The 18,205-nt window shown below is 44.9% G+C and overlaps 1 protein-coding gene and 1 pseudogene across 1 annotated transcript; one reads left to right on the top strand and one right to left on the bottom strand.

Annotated features, from left to right (window-relative positions):
- Positions 1 to 7,538: 7,538 nt before the first annotated feature.
- LOC133897441 (transcription factor HY5-like) lies at positions 7,539 to 9,428 on the top strand (annotated as a pseudogene).
- A 1,170-nt stretch (positions 9,429 to 10,598) lies between these two features.
- On the bottom strand, positions 10,599 to 16,600 carry LOC133897431 (ABC transporter C family member 3-like). The gene is made up of 10 exons (XM_062338167.1): positions 14,134 to 16,600; positions 13,960 to 14,046; positions 13,249 to 13,878; positions 13,001 to 13,165; positions 12,632 to 12,926; positions 12,311 to 12,525; positions 11,705 to 12,010; positions 11,543 to 11,606; positions 11,155 to 11,394; positions 10,599 to 11,056 (listed from the first exon to the last, which is right to left on the bottom strand). The coding sequence occupies exons 1-10, from the start codon at positions 16,546 to 16,548 to the stop codon at positions 10,953 to 10,955; spliced, it is 4,521 nt and encodes a 1,506-aa protein (XP_062194151.1). The 5' UTR covers positions 16,549 to 16,600; the 3' UTR covers positions 10,599 to 10,952.
- Between the last annotated feature and the right edge of the window lie 1,605 nt (positions 16,601 to 18,205).

The following is an 18,205-nucleotide window of genomic DNA, read 5'->3' as shown; positions in this document are numbered from 1 at the left end:
AGAAAACAATTAGCTTCATCTTTTATATATCGATGTTGTTTTGTTTGGCTTTGACTTTTTCGATGAACGTGAACGGCAGGTGTCTCTGTCCCTCTCCCCAAGTGGCTCTCTTTGTGAGCTCCCAATACGAAGGAGTATTACTTCGTCAAGAGCAAAAGGGTAATATAGCAGCCATCCGGACTAGATCCGCAGGTCATGCCGAGGGGCATCCTTGCCGGCGTCGCCGACGACATCGGAGCAGCCCAAGGCCACGAGGTCCGAGAGCTTCTGCTGCCAGCGCGCGTCGAACGACATGCCAGCATCCACTTCTTGCCGGAACTAGAGGTTAACTGACTCTTGTACCAACATGTATCTCGCATTATCGCGGCCAGGTCGTAGCCCTAATCCAGCCGCCGCAAAAGCTAAACGCACATAGCTAACAGCAGTAATTGAAATGATGTGATTTGTATGCGCACTCGGAGATGCACTAGGATCAGAGACACCGTCGTGCGTGATTTGAGTCAAAGCAAATAGGAGTACGTATTTTACCCTAGAAAAATGAAGAGCTAGATTTAATCTGTGCTCCAAGTAGCCTTTGGGAGCAGAAGTTAGGGAAATACAACTTCGTGCTTTTTGCGTATATATGATCTATCTTGATCATCTATTTCTTTCCTCAAATACTCATTTATACGTTGATTCTCTCATCTATCTTGTGATTTGTTTCACTGCTACCCCATACAAATCTCAATATAAATGAATGGTACATATAAGTCATACCTTCGCAAGACCTAGTAAAATTTTCATATTATCGTTGTATAAAAAATAAATAAAAAAGACATAATTTAGTGACGGTTCATTATACAACCCGTCACTTATGTAGATTAGACATTGATTCATCACTGATAATAGGTCATCAGTGACGGGTTATAATATTACATATCACTTATCACATTGATGACGGATTGTAACTACATGTGTCACTAATGACCAGGTTATAAATAACGAATCTCCATGCACTAGTCATAAGTAACGAGTCTCACTGCACCAGTCATAAATAATGAGTCATGTTATGACTCGTTACTTATGATATGGTAATAAATGATCGGTCTTACTGCAGCAGTCATGAGCACTTGAAAGAGGAAGATTGGGGTGTTTTTTGCAGATGAAGAACTCGGAGCTATTAAAAAAAGGAGAGTGGAGAGAAGAAACAACTTCGGGCTAGAAACAAGTACAACCATAGGACCAGCACAATCAGTTACGTGAGAAAAGGGGGGAAATAATAGGCAGGGGATGAAAAGTTAGCAAAAAAAGTATGCGAGAATCCTTGGTTGTAATTCTCGGGACAATTGATATCATATTTGCGTGTAAGGGGTGAGCTACCTGAAAGTGTGAAAGTGCATCTAGCCCTTATGTGTGGTTTTGGTAATTAATGACAATACATATGGACTAACAATGGTGTTGAGTTTGTTAGTAGGTTGTTCCATAGATGATGCATGGATGAGAGATATACATGAGCTTTAAGTGAATGGGGAGAATAAAAATGCATCAAGATAAATGAGCTCTAGGTGATGCTCGGGTAAGCGATGACAATGCCTATGGACTAATAATTATATTGAGAATTGTTATTAGGTTATTCCATAGGAGATGCATAAATGATGAAGCATGGATTCTTTTAGAAATACCATGAGTTCAATAAATTGCATCAAAAATCATTGAGATTTTTGTTGATGCACATAAGAAGAAGAAGAAGCTTAATGAGGTTAACAATAAGCTTGAAGGCTAAGTTACTTATGGAGATCAAGTAACTAAAGGTATGCTTGTCAATAGAGTTTTATGGACTAACCCGTGTGCTATGTGTTTAAGAATGAGTGGGGTTAGGTTCTATATAAAGATTGACAATATGCATGAAGGCAAATAAGTTACTTGTGGAGATCAAGTAACTTAAGGTATAAAAGTTGTCATTTAGGTTTTATGGACTAACCCATGTGCATTGTGCTTAAGAGTGAGTTGGGGTTAGGATCCATAAGAAGGCATAAGTTGAATTGAAATCATATATGCCAAGAGTGAAGAACAAGAGTAGACTCCATATTTGATAAAATAAATTCCTTGAAGATATCGAATACAAAGTGGTTTTCTATGGCAAGAAGGTGAAGTGTAAGTAAGACTCGGCTGTGATGGACCATTCGTGGTGAAGGGCAAGCAAATAGCTTGGCACCGAAGGACCAAGGCAGTGGTGAAGAGCGAGTAAAGGATTTGCACCGATGGACCGTGCGAGGCCATGGAAAGCTATGGATGATTCACATCAATCATACGAAGAATCAAGAAGAGATGGAGTGAAGAATGTATGAAAGTCGGCAACCCTCGGTACTTGAAAGTTTTTCAAAAGCTCAAAGTGGTTCAAACGAGTTTTATCTTTGAATTTGAGTATAGGTATGCCGTACTATTAAGAGGGATGCAACGTGAGCTAATTGTCGTGTCTCAGTGCTCAAGAGTCCTCATCCAAACCCAAAGTGAGAGTTTATCGTTAAGAGTCCGGAGCGGGAAGTGCGGAAGTGTCTAAAATATGTTTTGGAGTGTTTCTAATTTGATCCTATATGTTTTAGGTCATGAATTCAGTTGGGATGTGTAGCCCTCTGAATAAGCTTTCCATAGAGTCCAAAATCGTCAAAAATGGACTCCGGGATCAAAAGTTATCGCTGTTTTTCAGAGGTCAGCTGTGCTATGGCCGGAGACTCTGGTACCTGGAAAGGCCGGAGACTCCGGTGAAGTCCGGATACTCCGGTACCTGGAGTGGCCGGAGACTCCGTGAAGTCTCCGGGGCTGTTTTCTGGGTTAAGTGCCGACCGGAGACTCCGGTGTAGGCCAGATACTTTGGTAAAAATTCAGAAAAGAGCATAACGGCTAGTTCTGACACATTCTGTGACTGTTCTGATGCCGTATTTGGATTTAGGGCCAGATACTCCGGTGTTCACCGGATACTCCGGTCAGTTCTGTCAAAAACAGTAACGGCTAAATGTTTGGAGTGGGCTATTTATACCCCACTCACCCAATCATTTGGGGCTGCTGCAGGGCACGAAAAGAACACATTTCTAGAGCCAAAAGAACCTCTTTCACTCCATTCTAATGTGTGATTTGATAAGAAAAGTGAGTTGGGTTGAGAGATTAGAAGATTGAGTGCAAGTGAGCTAAAATCCAATCTTGAACACTTGAGTTCTTGACAAGAAGTTCTCGAAGCGTTTGTTATTTTTGGAGGTGAAGTCTCCTAGCCGGCTAGGTGTCGCCGGTGAGCTCCCGTGCTTGTGGTGAGCCGCGGGAAAGTTTGTGAAGGTCGATCTCGTCTCCGGAAGGGAAGAGATCAAGTTAGTGGAAGCCGAGCTCAAGTGTGACCGAGCTTGGAGAGGAAAGCGGTTGAAAGTGATCCGGCTCGTTGGAGCTTGCTCAACGGAGACGTAGGATTCACGGTGGTGAATCCGAACTTCGGGAAACAAATCTTTGTGTCTCCTTTCTTGTTTCCTTATTTTTAAGTTCTTGCTCAATCTTTGTGTATATTGCTCGATCTACTTATTTGTGTGTATTTGAGTGTAGATTCTTCGTGAATCTACTTGGAATCATCTCCGGGAACACACGACATCACCTGGTTTGAGCTAGAACCCTCTACTCATCCATTATATTCAGTTCGGACTCAGTTCTGTACAGAACCCGGAGAATCCGGTCTTTACCGGAGTTTCCGGACCTGTACACACCGGAGAATCCAGACTACACCAGGGCTTCCATACTCGATGTGTACCCCCAGCTCTAGACCCACCTTCACCCAAGGTTCCTGGTTGCTTCTTCTGTGGAATTTTCAGGAAGGCACGAGCTTCAGAACCATCTAAGCCCAGAAGGTATTAGGGTGTTGTATACCTTTCAACTGTATGGGGAACTAGGGACAGGATAATCAGTTTTTCTTGAGCCTGTAAAAGTTATGTCTGCTGTATAGGATGCTAGATATGAGATGTGTAGTTGTAGTTTGGACAAGTTTGAGTTCCTTCTTCCTATATTGCTGTATTTTTCCTTTAGCGCACCACCTCTTGTAGTTCTACCCAGAAACTGTAGTCTTGAATGACTGCCTCTTCCACCATGTACATGATAGAGTATGTGCATCTCTTAGTAGCATACTGCATATATGTATACACCCTAGTACATGAACATGATGCTCTTGTGTCTACGCCTTGTATATGAATATGATGCTCCTGTTTGATATTGCGCCTCCTTTCAAAATTGTTCAGGAACCAATCAAGACCAACAGAGTATTGTTGGTTACTCAATATGTGTAAAGAGAAGAGAAAAACGTCTATCTTTGCAAGATATCCTGCAACATCATATCCTCTTTTAGAAGAAATTTATTTCATGATTTTGATCGATTTTTTAGGACACCTTATATGTTTTCTAGTTCAGTCAATGAATTTGCATATGTTGGACTGGTGGCCTAGTTCTCTTTGTTAGTTGAGACATAAGAGTTCTAAGATGAAAACTGTCATAGAATATCATTGTGAGAAATTTGAATACTAATTGGCTGATTAAGATATCCACTGGTTGATTGTCAAGGAGTCAAGCGTTGGATGTGCTGCTTGGTAGTTTGGCTGTTTCAATTATTGCCTAACCAATGATTGGAAGGATTTCTGCGTAAAAGCAACGTTGAGGCTATTGCCCCATAGTATCTTTGATCTGGTTTTCTTGGCTGTTGGTGCTAAAATTCCTGTAACTCTGTAAGTAGCACGGGCACCTGTTATTGCTATTATTCATACATTGAACAGATGATGATTATAGTGAAGTATTGTTTTGTATGTCTGACTATTGTTCAGTACTTTTCTTTTCTCTTGGCATAACTAGGAATCTCTTCAAGGTCCAGTGGCTGGTTTGTTTGGTGAAGACGACATGAATTAGTTGAAGAGTATGTGCACACGACTGGAGAGTATGAATGGGATTTCCACAAATAAAGTTATCTTTTAGTGGTTTCCAAGTGGACAAGTTGGCCTGATGCACTCTACCTCTGGTTGCAAGAGGCATGGGCTAAATCCTAGTATAGTTATTTTTTTATGGGATTTCTTTTCCGATAACCACATATGTTTGTTTCAGGGCTACTTTTGGAACACTCAGAAATAGCTAGCACAGATAATTAATTTAAAACATTACTCACCTGCAGCTGAGAAATCAGAATTCTGACGAGGGTAATGGAGTTTGTAGTAGTTCCCTCTTATCTGTCACGTGTGTTTAGCTGCTGTGAGACACCAATAGACAGCTATTGGATTTTTTTTCACTTATTATCACCAGGAAAATGAGATGACTGATTGTAACTACTTCATGAGGTTGCTCGTAGAAAGCACTCAGATAATTCTGAAAACACGTGAGAATAGCAGGCTGAGTTCAAGTTGACTAGTATTGATACTCTAGAATTATGACAGCATTTTGGTCTGAACTCTTAAGTTGGTTTAAGAAAAGCTAGAGATTCAGTTTGTCCTCTACACACTTTCTTATTTCGGTCATTCTGTTCTTCATACTATTTAAGGTCGGACATCCATTTTGTATAAAGCAGCATTTTTTGTATGCTGAACAAATAGGATCATTATATTTCATACAGTTACATTGCTTCTTGTAAGGTCCCTGTCAGTCTGTCACTATCCTCTTTCGGACCATGCAACCAGCTGTTGACCTTCCTGCATATTCTCGAGTTTTCTGGCACTTAATGTGGTCATTCTCGGCTAGCTAATTGCTTGGAAGGCCAGGCAGGATCTCCACACATCCATCTTTTTTCCTTGTATATAATTTTGTTTTCGTGCTCTTTTAGTTCCTTTTTCGCTACAAAGCGTGGCCTATATGTGTATTTCTTTTCGTTGTTCATGTGTGTTGCAATAGTGCGATTTTTCTTTCGGTTAGGAACTGAGAAAGGGCCTATGATGTGTGCTTTTCTTGCTCATCATAGACGTGCTCTTTAGGGGAGATTGTTTATTTGCATGCACTGTTATAGTTTGAGCCTGATATATGTAAATAATTTATGTTCTCAGCTTGGCTTAGCTGATGTAGGTTGTTGCATTCACTTATGTATGTGAGTTTATTTATCAGTGTCATAAAATCACCTTTATGTAAACAATTAATTAGAATCTTAGCTTTTGCATCCGTCTATATGATTTTAGATTGAGTTAATCAAACAGAAATTCAGCTCAATATTTTTAGATAAATAAAATCAATTAAACACTCTTCTTTTTACCACACTTGGTATGTTTTTCATTAGCTTATGTTTACATCTATATGGACAATCATTCACACCCTTAACCACTAGCTGCAGTTTTTAACAACAAAAAAACACTGAACCTAATACTGCCTCTCAACCCTAATATAAGTCTATTTTGGATTGTCCTAAGTTAAATCTTTTAAGCTTTGACCGTCAATTTCTAAGAAAACATATAAATTGAGAACATAGATTTGATGTTATTACATTAATCATGAAAAATACTTTCATAATATCTTTCAATTTGAAATAGTATATTTTTATAAATAATAGTAGTCAAATTATCAAAGTGATATATTAGAGACGGTGTCGATGTCTAATAGACTTATATTTAGATCAGAGGAAGTAGTTATAATGCTGGAGTTACCTACAAAAATAAATTTTCACTAATATTCTTTCAGTCTATTGGACCCCCTCCTACAGTTCTACTGCCCTTTTTCTGTTGTGGAACAAAAATACCTGCCAATTCCTGCTTAGTAATGCATTAAATTATTATTGGTTTATTGTTTACGAGATTTTGCATACCACCCTCAACAGCAAAATGAAGTTAGCGTATGAATGAATCTGCAGGGTGGTGTACTCCAACCATGATTGCCACTTGGTACGCAATTAAAAGGGAAAAGTAAGCATGCTGCATGGTCCACTTTACGGATCAAGTTGCTTTCATATGATTAATGCAAGGATCTTCCATCGAACCGAAGTCCGGGATATCATTAGTAGTTTGTGAGCACATCCTAATTGTTGTTTGGATCTACAGCACATTTGTTATGTAATGCACAAAAGCTCTCTATTAATTACACTTTATCCTCATTCTTTTCGTTCAGCGGGGATTATGAGGTATGTCATGAACCGTATGACTTGTTTTTAGACCAAGGAGCTTTGTATTATATTGAAGCAGGATTACAGCAATGAGCTTGCAAGAATTGAGGTGCGTATATTAGCCACTCGCACCTCTGCAATCCTATAGAAACATATTTGGCACAAGCATGCGCAAAAGTCTTAGCTTGCCACGGAATAAAATAAATATCCAAAGAAATAAAAACCCTGCTTAGCTCCTCGATGTCGCGGAGAATTAGGATGATATATTGATATCTGCGCGAATTGTATTAGTCAGAAATCGTCTAGAACTTGGCTATCAGTTTCAATCAGCTAGCGATTCAGGTAACAGAAAGCCGCAACTTGTAAGGATGTTTTCCCCCTTTTTTTCATAGGTAAAAAGTGCATGACTCTTGGCAACTTCTTTCTTCTTTAGAAATATAAAATTTATATATGATTCGTCACATATTTTATTTATCAAAAGCTTTGGGGGGAAAAGTGCATGTGGGCACGCTAGTCCTGCGCGGCTGAGATCGGAGGGATGGGCACGCGGCTGCGCGTCAAGGCGGTCACCGTCAGATGCGGTGGAGGCGTGCATGGTGCCGCGACGCGCCACGCTTCCCCCGGCGCGGCCGTAGGATGGTGCTGCCGTGCACGGCGGGGATCGCGTCTCATCCCAAACCCCCAACCCCACCGGACGAGGATCTATCAAGATTTAGTACTACAGACTGCAAATCACTGTATCGCCTCTCTCACACAAAATACTGTTCGCCGACCTCCATTTCTCTCCTCCCTCCTCGTCCCGCACACAGACTCCCTTTCTCTCTCCTAGGCCGCCCCCCTTTCTCTCTCATCTGATATGCATCTGCTTTTCTCCCTCTAGTTTATTGTCCCTTCTCGCGTGCCCAAAGATTTGATTTTTGTCGAGGAGGCGGAGTCTGAGGAGGAGTGCTGGTGGGAGGAAGGAGATCCTGATCTGTTCTCGGAGGGGAGAGAGACGAGGAAGATGGCGGCGCAGGAGCCGGACCAGGCGAAGACGAGCACCACGAGCTCGCTCCCCACCAGCAGCGAGCGCTCCTCCAGCTCCGCCCCCAACAACCTCAGGGAAGGAGGTAGGCGTCGTGTCCCTTCACCCACCCGTCCGTCATCCTCCTCGATCTCTTGCTCCTTTTCTCTAAATTCTGCAGCTTGAGTTGATTCGTGCATGTGTTTGTGGTGGCAGGGGCGGAGAGCGACGAGGAGATACGGCGGGTGCCGGAGATAGTAAGCGGCGCGTCCGCGTCGTCGGGGGCGGGCCCGGACGAGCGCACCAAGGAGGAGGGCAAGCCGGGGCAGCAGCAGGCGGCGGGCTCGCAAGGGCCACCACCGGCGGCGGGGGGAAAGAAGCGCGGGCGCACCGCAGGGGACAGGGAGCAGAACCGGCTGAAGCGTCTGCTGCGGAACCGCGTGTCGGCGCAGCAGGCGCGGGAGCGGAAGAAGGCGTACGTGACGGAGCTGTAGGCGAAGGCCAAGGACCTCGAGCTCTTCCGGATGGCTAGGGTGGCTGCATCAGTGACGGAGGAGATGGCCGCCGAGAGCGCCGCGTCGTCGAACGACATGGCGCCGGCAAGTAGATGCTGGTGGCGGCGGCGAGAGAAAGCTAAGGATAGAGGAGAGCGGAAGCGATAGGATTGGTTGAATCTGATACCATGAAAGCTGGATTGGTTCAACACGACGTCGATTAATCACGGAACATGTGTACATATATACTGGACCTTGCGTAATCCATCCACCGATTTATAGCAACAGAATCGGGAGGATTAGAGAAGGAAATCAGCAAAAACAGAAAGAAGGATAGACATGCTATATTTGCGCTAACATGCCGAGCTCGAGCAGAGGGTCTCCACGCTCCAGAACGAGAACAACACGCTCCGTCAGGTGCCGGGTCGCTTCGATTCTTTGCTTCCACAGTTCCGTTTTCATCGCGATTCGATGAGAAAACTCTTCCTGGCGCTGTTCTGAACCGTGAATTCCTGATGCCGCGCAGATACTCAAGAACACGACGGCGCACGCGAGCAAGCGTGGCAGCGGTTGCGGCGGCAAGAAGCACCACTTCACCAAGAGCTGATGAGACTGGTCACTGGTGTTTGTTTGTGCTAGGAAATGAACCGTTCGTCTGATCTGGCCATTGTTACGCTAGGATACTGTTGGCATCTGGCTGTTTCAGATGACGTTTCTCTCTCTGATTGTACTATCGCCGACCCGTCTGTGTGTCTGTTGTAGTGCTACTAGTAGTTTAGATGTCAGAACACCGTGTGTTGTACTATTGTGTAGTTCATTATTCATCCCTGCAATTTCGCAACTCAATCCAATATTTACGGTGCCAGAGTTGATGGCTATTATTTAAAGAAAATTAATATAAATTAAATATAAATATTGAACACGCTAACATCAAGTATAAACTAAAGTATGGAGATATGAATGTGCTATTGAAGTGTCACTAAACAAATATATCTTATATCATGAGTGATACCGTAGTTTGATTTATTTTTATATGAGATCGGTAAAGAGGAGCAAATTATATGTTATGATTAAAAAAAATTATTTTCATTAGTAAAATTGATCATAGATTCGTAGTCAGTAACGGGACAAATGGGTTGAAAGACGAGAATGGATAATAAAATAGTTAAATTATTTAAATACTAAATGTTTTTATTAGATAGAAAGAGAATAACGAAAATATGATAAAAAAAACTAACTCTTATTTTATATAATAGAGATAAAGCAGCTAAAGAGCGTCTATATGGCACTGTGCATAGCTAAAAACGTGGTAACGGTGACACTCGTCAACTAGCAAACCTGAAGCTATTGATATAGAGCCGCTGTCCTTTCAGGAATTGGTGCTCGAATCCACCGCTGGATCGAATGCACTAGGAATCTGGATACTATTCTTCACACGTTAATACAAACAGCCATATTTACTGAAATGAATTTAGCGTCTTTTCTTTTAACCAACTTGTGACTATCACCTTGTGATGGTGTGAGCATAGCATTGTGGTTTCAACATGTGTCGTGTGCCTGGCAATTTGAGATACGGCTGTGCGCAAACTTTTCAGCATGAATGCGGATGCCATACGGACCGGGTTGGTTTGACGAATGTGCTGAAGGCGACACCGTCCCATCTCGGCCCAAAAGGTTGGAACTGGTTGAAAGCAACACAGCAGTATATTCTTGGCATTTTCGCCCACCTGTCTTCACAGGCTTCCAAGAAAGAATATTTAGGATGAGACCAACAGCTTGCCTGTTATACTCCAACGACCAACGGTCATAAATGCATATCGTTTAGAAAAAATTAATTAATTTTTAACTTTGATTAATAATAACTTTTAAAATATGTAATTTAATTTTTTTAATCATATATATATATTTATCTTAAAAATATTTATATAATATCATCAATAAATTTTATAAATATATTTTAATAAAAAATACGTGTTAAAGTTATACATTTGAGACTATATCTTATCTAAAACGATATATATAAATAGAGAGTATGTTCTCTTCTCTAACATCCAAACACGTCACTATTTTATTCAGACGCGATACCATCCATCAAATACTGTGTTGCAATAATCTTTGAGCATTCCTTCCCCGTGAGTATGGTCCGTGGTCAAATCACATGATATTAAGGACTAGGTTCTTTCTCTAATGATTTACGCTGTACGTTCAGACACGAGCACTACTTCCATTAGATTTCTAAACGCCTGCCTCACCCTGCCTGAACCTCAGCATCACAACACGCCCTATGCATTAGCACTAACGCGGTCGGTATTATTTTTTCGGCATCATCGACTTGTCAGCCTGCCTCAACGGCGTGGAAGAAGATAAGCGGCAACCTTTCAGCTGCTGGCTACGTGTGCGTCGACCTCATCGTGTATTCCTCTACGAGCTTTGAGAACAGAGACGACTTGTCATCCAGCAATTTCGCCGGCGTGTCGCGCTCCACGGCCACACCTGCAAATAGCAGCACGGCGTCAGGTCACACACTCACAACTGAAACGCCAGAGGCATCAAAATTAGGCAGGTTCGTCACTGTGGTTTGTGGAGCTAACCGTTGTCAAGGAGCAAGACCATGTCGCTGTTGAGGACCGACGTGATCCTGTGTGCGATCGTGATGACCGTCGCCTCTGAGAATTGCTGCCTTAGTGTCTTCTGGATCAAGTTGTCTGTCGCAGTGTCCACTGAAGCAGTAGCTTCGTCCAGGACGAGGATTTTACTCCGTTTCAGAATTACCCTACCAAGACAGACAAGCTGACGCTGACCGACGCTCCAGTTCTCACCGTTCTCTATCACTGCAATCCAAGTTAAGAGAATTTCAGAGCATTATTCAGGAACATGTGCCATGGCATTTGCATTTTGGGAAAAACTAGTGCAAGGAAAAAAATGTGAAAGATATGTAAAAAAAGTAGTATGTGCAGACTCAACACAAAGGTATCAGACCTGGTGAGTCAAGCTTCAGCTCCTTCTTCCTAATTTCATCCCCTAGCTGACAGTAGTCCAAGGCCTGGAATCAAGATTCAAGAGTAACAGATTGATATTGAAATTCAGATTGCGTGTGTGTGATAACAGACAAGCAATGAGGTATGTGAAAATTGAAACTACCTCCCAGATTTGGTTGTCGTTGTACTCCCCAAGAGGATCAAGGTTACTCCTTACAGTTCCCTCGAACATTGTTGGTTCTTGCGGAATGATGCTCAGTCTAGATCTCAGATCATGCAGCCCAATGGTGCAAATGTCAACGCCATCTATTAGTATCTGACCGATAGTTGGGTCCACAATACGGAAAAGGGCCTGTATGAGGGTTGATTTACCACTTCCTGTTCTTCCAACAATACCGGTCTTCAGTCCTCCAGGAAAGGTGACTGTAAGTCCCTTCAGAACAAATGGCAGTTGTGGGGCGTATTTCACCTGAATCAAATTAGACGTTAAGAAAGCAGTCTACCTAACATAATTCATTTGATCTTTTTTGGATTAATTCTTACGTTCATTTGATTGGCGCAAATGTACTGATGAGAGCATAATATGAACGGAAATATATTTCTGATATGGCAAAGCACTCGGTGTAGCTAGTCCTTTGCCATCAGACTTAATTTATGTTAGTGTACTAACAATGTAAAAACATGCAGCTTCTTTTCTGTAACATTTCGTAATGCACAGAAGGGGAAAAACAGAAATGAACATGACGACAAAAAGGATGAGGGGATTTACATGGAGGTTGTCGAGCTGAATTTTTCCTTCAGATGGCCAGTTATGAGCCAACTTATCTTCTGACATGGAAAGAGGGGGCTCTGCGGGAATGCTAATATATTGCAAAATTCTTTCTACTGATATAATCTTGTTCTCTAAATTGCACATGCTCCAGACAACCCATGCTTGCTGCGTGTTCAGGTTAAGCCCATATGTGACAGCAAGGCCAGCAATCCCTGAAAGTAGGATTTAACGTTAGTTACAAGCTCACTTGAACTCAGAACTTTTTTACCACCATCCATGCAGTGGAGCAACAGAAACTGTTCAGAACTAACATCATACCTGGATCGATGAGACCGGGCGGCAGATTGATTAAAAATATCAAAGAGAAGGAAAATGTAAGAGATGACAGCACATCCAGACGGAAGCAAAGCCAATCCATCGCTCCAGCATTGTAGAATTTCGATCGAGAGTAGGCATCCATTAGATGGCTATTAGCTGATACAAACTGATTTTCCTTGCCAAAACATCTGATGGTAGTGGACCCTGTTATTGATTCTGCAAAATGCTGTATGATAGGAGCTTTGCAAACACCTACTAGCCTTTGCAGCTCCCTGGCTGTATCAATGTAGTATCTCTGCAAACAGCAAGTATAGTTAGATACCAATGACCCTGCAGTTTCACAAGGAGTATAAAGGTAGGCAAAAGTACCTGATACCAGAAACATGCAGCAACTACAGGAATGAAAACAACAAAGACCTGCCATGAAACATGAGACATCACAGCAATAATTCCAACAAGTTGTATGATGGCAAATGCAACAGAGCCCATCTGGTAAGCAATGCTGGTGTCCACTTCGCTTTGATCAGTTGAAGCCTGAGAAGTTTGAACTAATGCGTCAGCATATTACAGGCAAATAAGTTGAACTTTGGAAATTTGTTCACATGCAGACGACTTACTCTATTCAAGATGCGCCCACTCGGAGTGGAATCGAAGAAAAACATAGGAGCTCTGAATATGGATATGTGCATCTTGTTGAATAAAAGAGTTGCTGTCTTGTATGAAGCTGTTACAAGAAACAGTGCTCTTACGAGGACGCACAACGAGCTTCCAAGAGCCAAAGCGACATAAACATATAGCAGTGTTGACATGCTCACTGGAGGCTCAACGTCCTTCGAAACGGGAGCAGCCCAAGCCATCCAGTAATTGCTCGCAATTTGAAGTACTTGGAAAAGTATCTGCGCAAGCAACACGAACGGTACAAGAGCTCCCTTATAAGCTAAGGTGAGGTACTTCCAGTAGACCCAAAACCCCACCTTGCCTTTCTCCCTTTCTTCTTCCTGCACCAGCTGCCCACTCTGAGAATTTCCATCGTCCTGTTTATCCTTTTTCTCAGCTGATGAGAGTGACCTGGACAGCTTCGCTGTGCCACTGGAAGGCGAGGCCACATCGCCAGCATTTGCAGCATCGATAGCATCCAATGCTGTAAGAGCTTCCTTGTGAGCACCAACCAGCTCCATGAATTCTACCCCTGAACCAAGTATTTCGTTGTATTTGCCTGCCTGTGTTATTCTGCCATCTTTCATGACCTACATTACAGTTACCTAGTAAGGTGAGCCATACATTTATAGCAATAAATATACATGAAAATTTACCAACGAGATTCTCACCAGAATGAGATCAGCTGCAGGTAGGAATTCAATCTGATGAGTTACATAAACCACTGTTTTTGAAGCCAAAGCCCCAAGCAAGCATTCCTGCAAAATAAGGTAACAAACTTAGTAGTGTGTTCTGAACTTCTACTGAATATAAAAGGTGAAGCTTAACCATAATAAATCATGTACCTTGAAAAGGTGGGATCCTGTATGAGCATCAACTGCACTGAATGGATCATCGAACAAATAGATGTCAGCTTCCTGATATAAAGCACGGGCTATCTGAATTCTTTGCTTTTGCCCTCCACTAAGGTTGATTCCTCTCTCTCCAATGACTGTCTGGTCACCAAATGGCAAGATCTCTAAGTCTTTCTTCAGCGAGCATGACTCAAGAACCCTTTCATACTTCTCGTTGTCCATCTCCTTGCCAAACAGTATGTTGTCCTGAATTTTGCCGCTCTGTATCCATGCTGACTGGCTGATATATGCCATTGTCCCACAAGTCCTAACCTCTCCTGCTAACTTTGGTATCTCACCGAGAATGCAAGATAGCAAGCTTGATTTGCCGGAGCCGACCGTTCCACAAACTGCAACAAGCATACCTTGCCGAGCTTGGAAGTTCAGGTCCTTCAGCGTTGGTACTTCAGGTGAGGCCTCCCAAGAGAAGAGCCCATTGCTAACATCAATTGCAACATCTGAGCTACCACTTGTTAGCCTCTGCACAGCATCAGTTGGCAACTCGTCGAGGCATAGGAAGGATGCTATCCTGTCAAGAGACACCTTGGTCTGAATCATCATCGAGATCGTGTCGGGAAGATTGTATATTGGTTCCTGCAGCACACGGAACGTGGCCAATGCAGATAGCACCTTCCCAGACTCCAATGGGATCCCCATGAGCATGCAAGCCCCGAAGGTCGCTACTGCAACAAAGGTCGGGGCGCCCCAGAACACGAAAGTGACCATGGTCGATGTGTAGAGGTATTTCTTCAGCCAATTGGTCTCCGTCTTCCTCAGCTCGATGATCTTGGACATGAACTTCATCTCCCACCCCTGCAGCTTCAGAATCCGCATGTTGCGCAGGATCTCGGACGTTGCCTTCATCCTGATATCCTTGCAGTCCATCAGCTTCTGCTGGAACTTCTCTTGCATTTGCCCCGGAGGCACATTAGCAAGCATGACAACCACTGTGGCGCCTAGCGCGGCGAGTGAGGCGAGCCCGAGGGTGGAGTATAGGATAAACAACGCCATGCCTACTTGCAGTGGTACCAGCCAGAGGTCGTGCATGTACCATGAGAAGAGGCCGACACGGTCGGCATCGACGCTGATGATGTTGATCATCTCGCCGCTCGTGCGGCTCTGCCTCGACTGGCTTGAGAGCGCAAGCCCCTTCTGGTACACGACAGCGACGAGCGCGGACCGAGCGCGTATGCCAGCCTGCTGCAGCCGGAAGAACCAGTGCCGCTGCGCCAGGCACTCGAACACTTTGGCGACGATGAAGGCGAGGACAAGGAGCTGCCCCTTGCTCGCGTACCTCTCGTCGCCGTTGAGGTACTGCACCAGGGAGTCTATGAGGTACGGGCCGACGTAGGTGGCGACGTTGTAGACCAGCGCGTAGAACGCGGTCACCGAGACGTGCCACCACACGGTCCGCACCAGGGCCTTTGTGAGCTTGAACGCGGTGACGACCTTCCGACCGGAGCCGGAGACGTCAGCGGCGACCGCCTCGAGGTTGGCCTTGAACGTCGGGAGCAGGCCGGCGACGCTGTCACCGGGGTCCAGGCCCGGGACGTCGTCCAGGCAGAGGGTCTTCTTGTGGCCGACGGCGAGCAGAGGCCCCATCCACGAGAAGCTGAGCGCGCTGAGGAAGCCGGCGCCGGTGAACATGGACGCCTCGGTGGCGCTGCGGCCGTCCTCTTCGGCCCTCTCATGCGCGCCGTTCAGCAGAGGCTCCTCGGAAGCAGAGCCACCTCCCTCCCTCTTGCCAAATAACCCAGCGAAGAGCAGAACCACGGCCGCAACAACCGAGACGGCGTCGAGCGCCCACGAGTGCGCGGGCACGGGGCGCCCGTCGAGTCTCGTCGCCACGTGGACGGTGACGACGAGCACGGAGAGAAGCAGGTACAAAGCCCACCAGAGCCTGAGCGGCGCGGGGAACCGCTCCTGGCGCCGCCGTCCGAACTCAAACTGCAGGTACGCCGCGAGCAGCAGCCACCCCACCGCGCGCGAGGCCGCGTCCACCAGGTCCGAGACCGCGTCGCGCGACCACCCGGCGCCGCCAACGTCCAGGTAGCACGAGTACGCGGCGTGCAGGACCTCGAACGCCGCCAGAGCCCACGTGATGAAGACCGCGACCCCATAGCACCGGAATCCGCCTTCGCCGCCCCGATAGGCGCCTCCTCCCCGCACCTCCCCATCCTTGGCGCGGCCGGCGCCGGAGCGGCGAAAGAGCACGTGCCCCGCGACGGCGAGCGCGAGGAGGACGTGGGCCACGGCGGCCACGCCGTGGAGGAAGAGCGGCTGCAGGAAGAAGACGAGGGGTCCGTTGCCCGCCGGCGTCGCCGCCATCGCCGCCGCGTAGGGCGGCGCGGCCGTGGACGCGGGCATCTGGCGATGAGTGGCTCAGGTCAGCTGAGTGAGGCGAAGGAGGGGATAGGCTAGGGCTTAAATAGGCGACACGTCGCCGCGCGCATCAGCGATCGTGAGGGCGACGCCGCGCGCGGTGGCGGTCAAAGGCGGCTGCTGCGCGCGCGCCTCGGCTCCTTGGGGTGCAAGACACCGCTTCACCCCACCCAGGGGAAGAAATCGAACGGCGCGCGCCTCGTCTCTCTGCCGGGCCGCGACGGCGGAGGGGATTAATTTTATGGGCGCGGCACGACAAATTACCACGGCGAGAAGGCCAAAAGAGTGCAGTAAAAAAGATTACGGGATAGCGAACGACTTGCGTTTTGTAACGAATAATGGATGCAAATTTTACAGGACTTTGTTAAAAAAATTATGAGATTTTATTTATATATCTATCTTGTGATCTAATAGTTAGATTAAAGAGTATAGAGAAAATAGACATGTGTTATTATAGAAGGGAAATTTTTTTTGTATAATATGGTGCTGTAAATTTGTTTTTGATGCCGCTTGCGTAAATTAAAAGGACATGCAATATTTCAAGCGCTGAAAATTTTCTTTTCTTCCATCCATCACGCCGTTCGTCTGATCTCCATCGGATACACCAGATTATTTTTCCTATCTCCAGCCAAAGCTCTCTTTTGTATCATGTCACATTGTTTGTTCTCCCGCCCCATCCACTGCCTTCATATCCGGTGGTTTCTCCATCACCGAATCCACACCACCACATATAACCTATCACCGATCTAATTATCACTAACCTCTCTTTGACCTTAGGATCACCGATGAACCCTAAACTCGCCGTCCTCTTCAAAATTTTGGATCTTGAACTCTAGAAAGCGTGAAATTAAAAAAGACAGATGATTAGGGCTTTTGGATTTGTCGTTTTGTTCGTTAGTCGTCCCCGGCCCGGAGAGATCTTTTGCGCGGTTATCCAAAAATAAGCGCGACCGTCGAGAGGGCAGTTGAGATTACTCAGATTAGATAATCCCGGAGTAGCAGGCTTTTGCAGCTGCATCCTGAACTTTTGTCGATTGGAGTACAAAATACAGTGGAATACGAAATACAGATAGGAGGCTCAAAACCGTGATGATGGCGATCAAATTCAAAAACTGATACGCTCATTTTAAAGATAATCCGATGGCTGCTAAAATCGAGTTGTACTAGAAAAAGCTCAAGCAACTTACAGATATAGCAAAGGTTAGGCGTTCTGAACTTTTATCATCGATTGGACGAGCTATTGCGCAATATATACAATCATGCATGCACAGTATAATCGTAGTGACACCAAGTCGCATCTTTCGGCTAGTGAGTAGTGGGAAAGCCGTCTCGAAAAATGACACATTAGCTAGCTAGTTCATATCAGCTTTTATCTTCTGTGGAGGAAAAAGAGGGAAGAGATAGGACATCTAATTTTCATAGAAGATATACTCGTCCATAACAGAAAACTAGTTATAATATATAAGCATTTAAATAATGAAAAGACAACTTAATAGTTACTAGCTAGCTATCTAGAGAGATTCTCCAGTGCCCTGAACTGCTGAGTTTTTCCTACATCATCTTTTGAGGATTCCATACTTTGGTAGGTGCCATTTTTGGATCTGACATCTTCTTGCAGCACTCAGCTAGCTGCCGAAAGCCG

The sequence above is a fragment of the Phragmites australis genome, chromosome 2 (assembly GCF_958298935.1).
Source record: "Phragmites australis chromosome 2, lpPhrAust1.1, whole genome shotgun sequence".
Taxonomy (NCBI): Eukaryota; Viridiplantae; Streptophyta; class Magnoliopsida; order Poales; family Poaceae; genus Phragmites; species Phragmites australis.
Note: the sequence above shows the minus strand (reverse complement) of the source record. Positions and strands in the feature narration are given on the sequence as shown.